The 2,191-nt window shown below is 64.7% G+C and overlaps 1 protein-coding gene across 1 annotated transcript; it reads left to right on the top strand.

Moving 5' to 3' along the window:
• Positions 1–210: 210 nt before the first annotated feature.
• On the top strand, positions 211–2,080 carry ETH_00018070 (uncharacterized protein; the record flags this gene model as incomplete). The annotated part of the gene is made up of 2 exons (XM_013378868.1): positions 211–334; positions 630–2,080. The coding sequence occupies 2 exons, from the start codon at positions 211–213 to the stop codon at positions 2,078–2,080; spliced, it is 1,575 nt and encodes a 524-aa protein (XP_013234322.1).
• Between the last annotated feature and the right edge of the window lie 111 nt (positions 2,081–2,191).

Genomic DNA, 2,191 nt, shown 5'->3' with positions numbered 1-2,191 from the left:
GCCCTCAGGTACGGCACTGCTGCTGCTGCTGCCGTTGCTGCTGCTGCTGTTGCCGCAGCTGCTGCAGCTGTTGTTTTTTCGGCTGCTGCTGCTGCGGCTGCTGCTGCTAGTCCGCCCGGAGCGTTGTGAGGCGTGTTGCTGCGCTGCAGCGCCGTTGCTGACGCGCTGCTGCACCCCACACGCAGCAACCGGGTGTACGTACACCCCAAAATGAGACCCAACCCCAACAGCCACAGCCACAGGGGCCCCGGGCTGCTGCCCCCGGGGCTGCCTGTCTTTCACCCGCACACAGTGCAGACGCTGTCTGTCACGGTGCAGCAAACCGCGGCCAACGGTGAGTCAGCAGCAGCAGCAGCAGCGGCAGCAGCAGCAGCAGCAGCAGCAGCGAACGCTCCAGGGGGGCCGTCAAACGTAGCTGTAGCGACGAGAGATGCAGCGAGGGCAGCAGCGACAGAAGCACTCACGCAGGCAGCACAAGCAGCAGCAGCAGCACTAGCAGCAGCAGCAGCAATCACTGCAGCAGAAGCTGATGCTGCTGCTCACATAGCTTGTGGTTGCTCTTTTATGTCTGGTCACTGCTAAGGTGTTTGCTGCTGCTGCTACTGCTGCTGCTGTCTTTGCTGCTACAGGCCTCCCCCAGACGCAGCCTTCATTTCTAGAAGCAGCAGAGCTGCAAGGCCACCAATTTGAGCAGCAGGTTGACTGGCAGCTGCAGCAGCAGCAGCAGCAGCGGCAAGAAAGCGAGCACCATGCATTGCTCCGGCAGCAGCAGGAGGTGCTGCACGCGCAGCAGATCCTGCTGATGCAGCAACAGCAGCAGGTGTGGCAGCAGCAGCTGCAGCACGGCCATCATGCCTGGCTGCAGCACTCGAACTGGCAGACGCAGCACACGCAGCTGCTGCATGTTCAGCAGCAGGGGACGCAGCAGCAGCAGCTCCTGCCCCCTCAGCAGCAGACCATGCTGCAGCAGCAGCAGCACACCACCCTGCAGCAGCAGCAGCAGCTGCAGCAGCAGCAGCAGGATGAAGAGGAAAGAAGGCGCCAAGAGGAGCGCGACGCCACTTTAAGGGAGCTGCAGAGAGTGTGGCGGAGGCCTTTGGAGAATCTTCCTTCCCCAACAGAGAGGTGGGAGCAGCAGCAGCAGCTGCTGCAGCAGCAGCAGCAGCAGCAGCGCCAGCTGCAGGCGGACGACGCGGAAGACCAGGAAGAGCCAGCTGAGCAGCAGCCGTCCGTGTGGCAGCAGCTGTTTCGGCAGCAGCTCGACGAGCAGCAGCGGCAGCACCAGCAGCGGCAGCAGCTGGAAGAGCAGCAGGGAGAGTCGCAGGAGCCGCAGCAGCAGCAGCAGCAGCAGCGGCAGTGGCCGCAGCCGGGCACAGCTTCTTGGGAGATTGCGAGGGACTCCATTAATGAGTTGGCGCGGCTGTCTTACCGGGAGGAGATGTGGGAGCAGAAGCAGCGGCAGTACCTGCAGCAGCAGCGGCAGCAGCGGCAGCAGCAGCGGCAGCAGCAGCGGCAGCCCCACTGGCAGCAGCGGCAGCAGCAGCAGCAGCAGCAGCAAATGACGCACAGGCCGCGCGCGGGGTCCCGGCATCAGAACGCGCACCCGCGTTCGGCGGCCGCGCCGGCCCCGCGCCCGCAGCAGCAGCCACCGCAGCAGCAACCGCCGCAGCAGCAATCCTCCCAGCAGCAGCAGCAGCAGCAGCAGCAGCAGCAGGAGCTGGGCCCCATCATCGCGGACTGCGGCATCGGGCACACGTTCTCGCCCACGCCCAGCTGCCCCAGCAGCGACGGCTGCTGCGTCAGCAGGCCTTTAACTCCTTCGCGTTTTGACCATCAGCTGCAGCACGAGTTTTACAACAAGATGTTGGAGTGTATCCGCAGTTCTGAAGATCGGCAGAGGCTCGAGAGCCTGCCTGCTGCTTCTCCCTGTCCGGGGAGCCCTGCTGCTGCTGCTGCTGCTGCTGCTGCTGCTGCTGCAGCTGCGGCGGCCGCCGCAGTCGTCGGGGATGCAGCAGCAGCAGCAGCTGCTGCTGCTGCTGCTGCGGTAAGGAACGCACAACACAGCCCGGCAAGTGCCTAGGCAGGGCCTCGTGACCAGTGGACCACGTCCTCTGCTGCTGCTGCTGCTGCTGCTGCTGACGCTTCTGCGGCACAGGCAGAGGCGCCCTGAGTGTCTGCTGCCTCTTCTGCT

This window comes from Eimeria tenella, genomic scaffold, assembly GCF_000499545.2.
Source record: "Eimeria tenella Houghton genomic scaffold, Eth_scaff1115, whole genome shotgun sequence".
In the NCBI taxonomy this organism is placed as follows: Eukaryota; Apicomplexa; class Conoidasida; order Eucoccidiorida; family Eimeriidae; genus Eimeria; species Eimeria tenella.
Note: the sequence above shows the minus strand (reverse complement) of the source record. Positions and strands in the feature narration are given on the sequence as shown.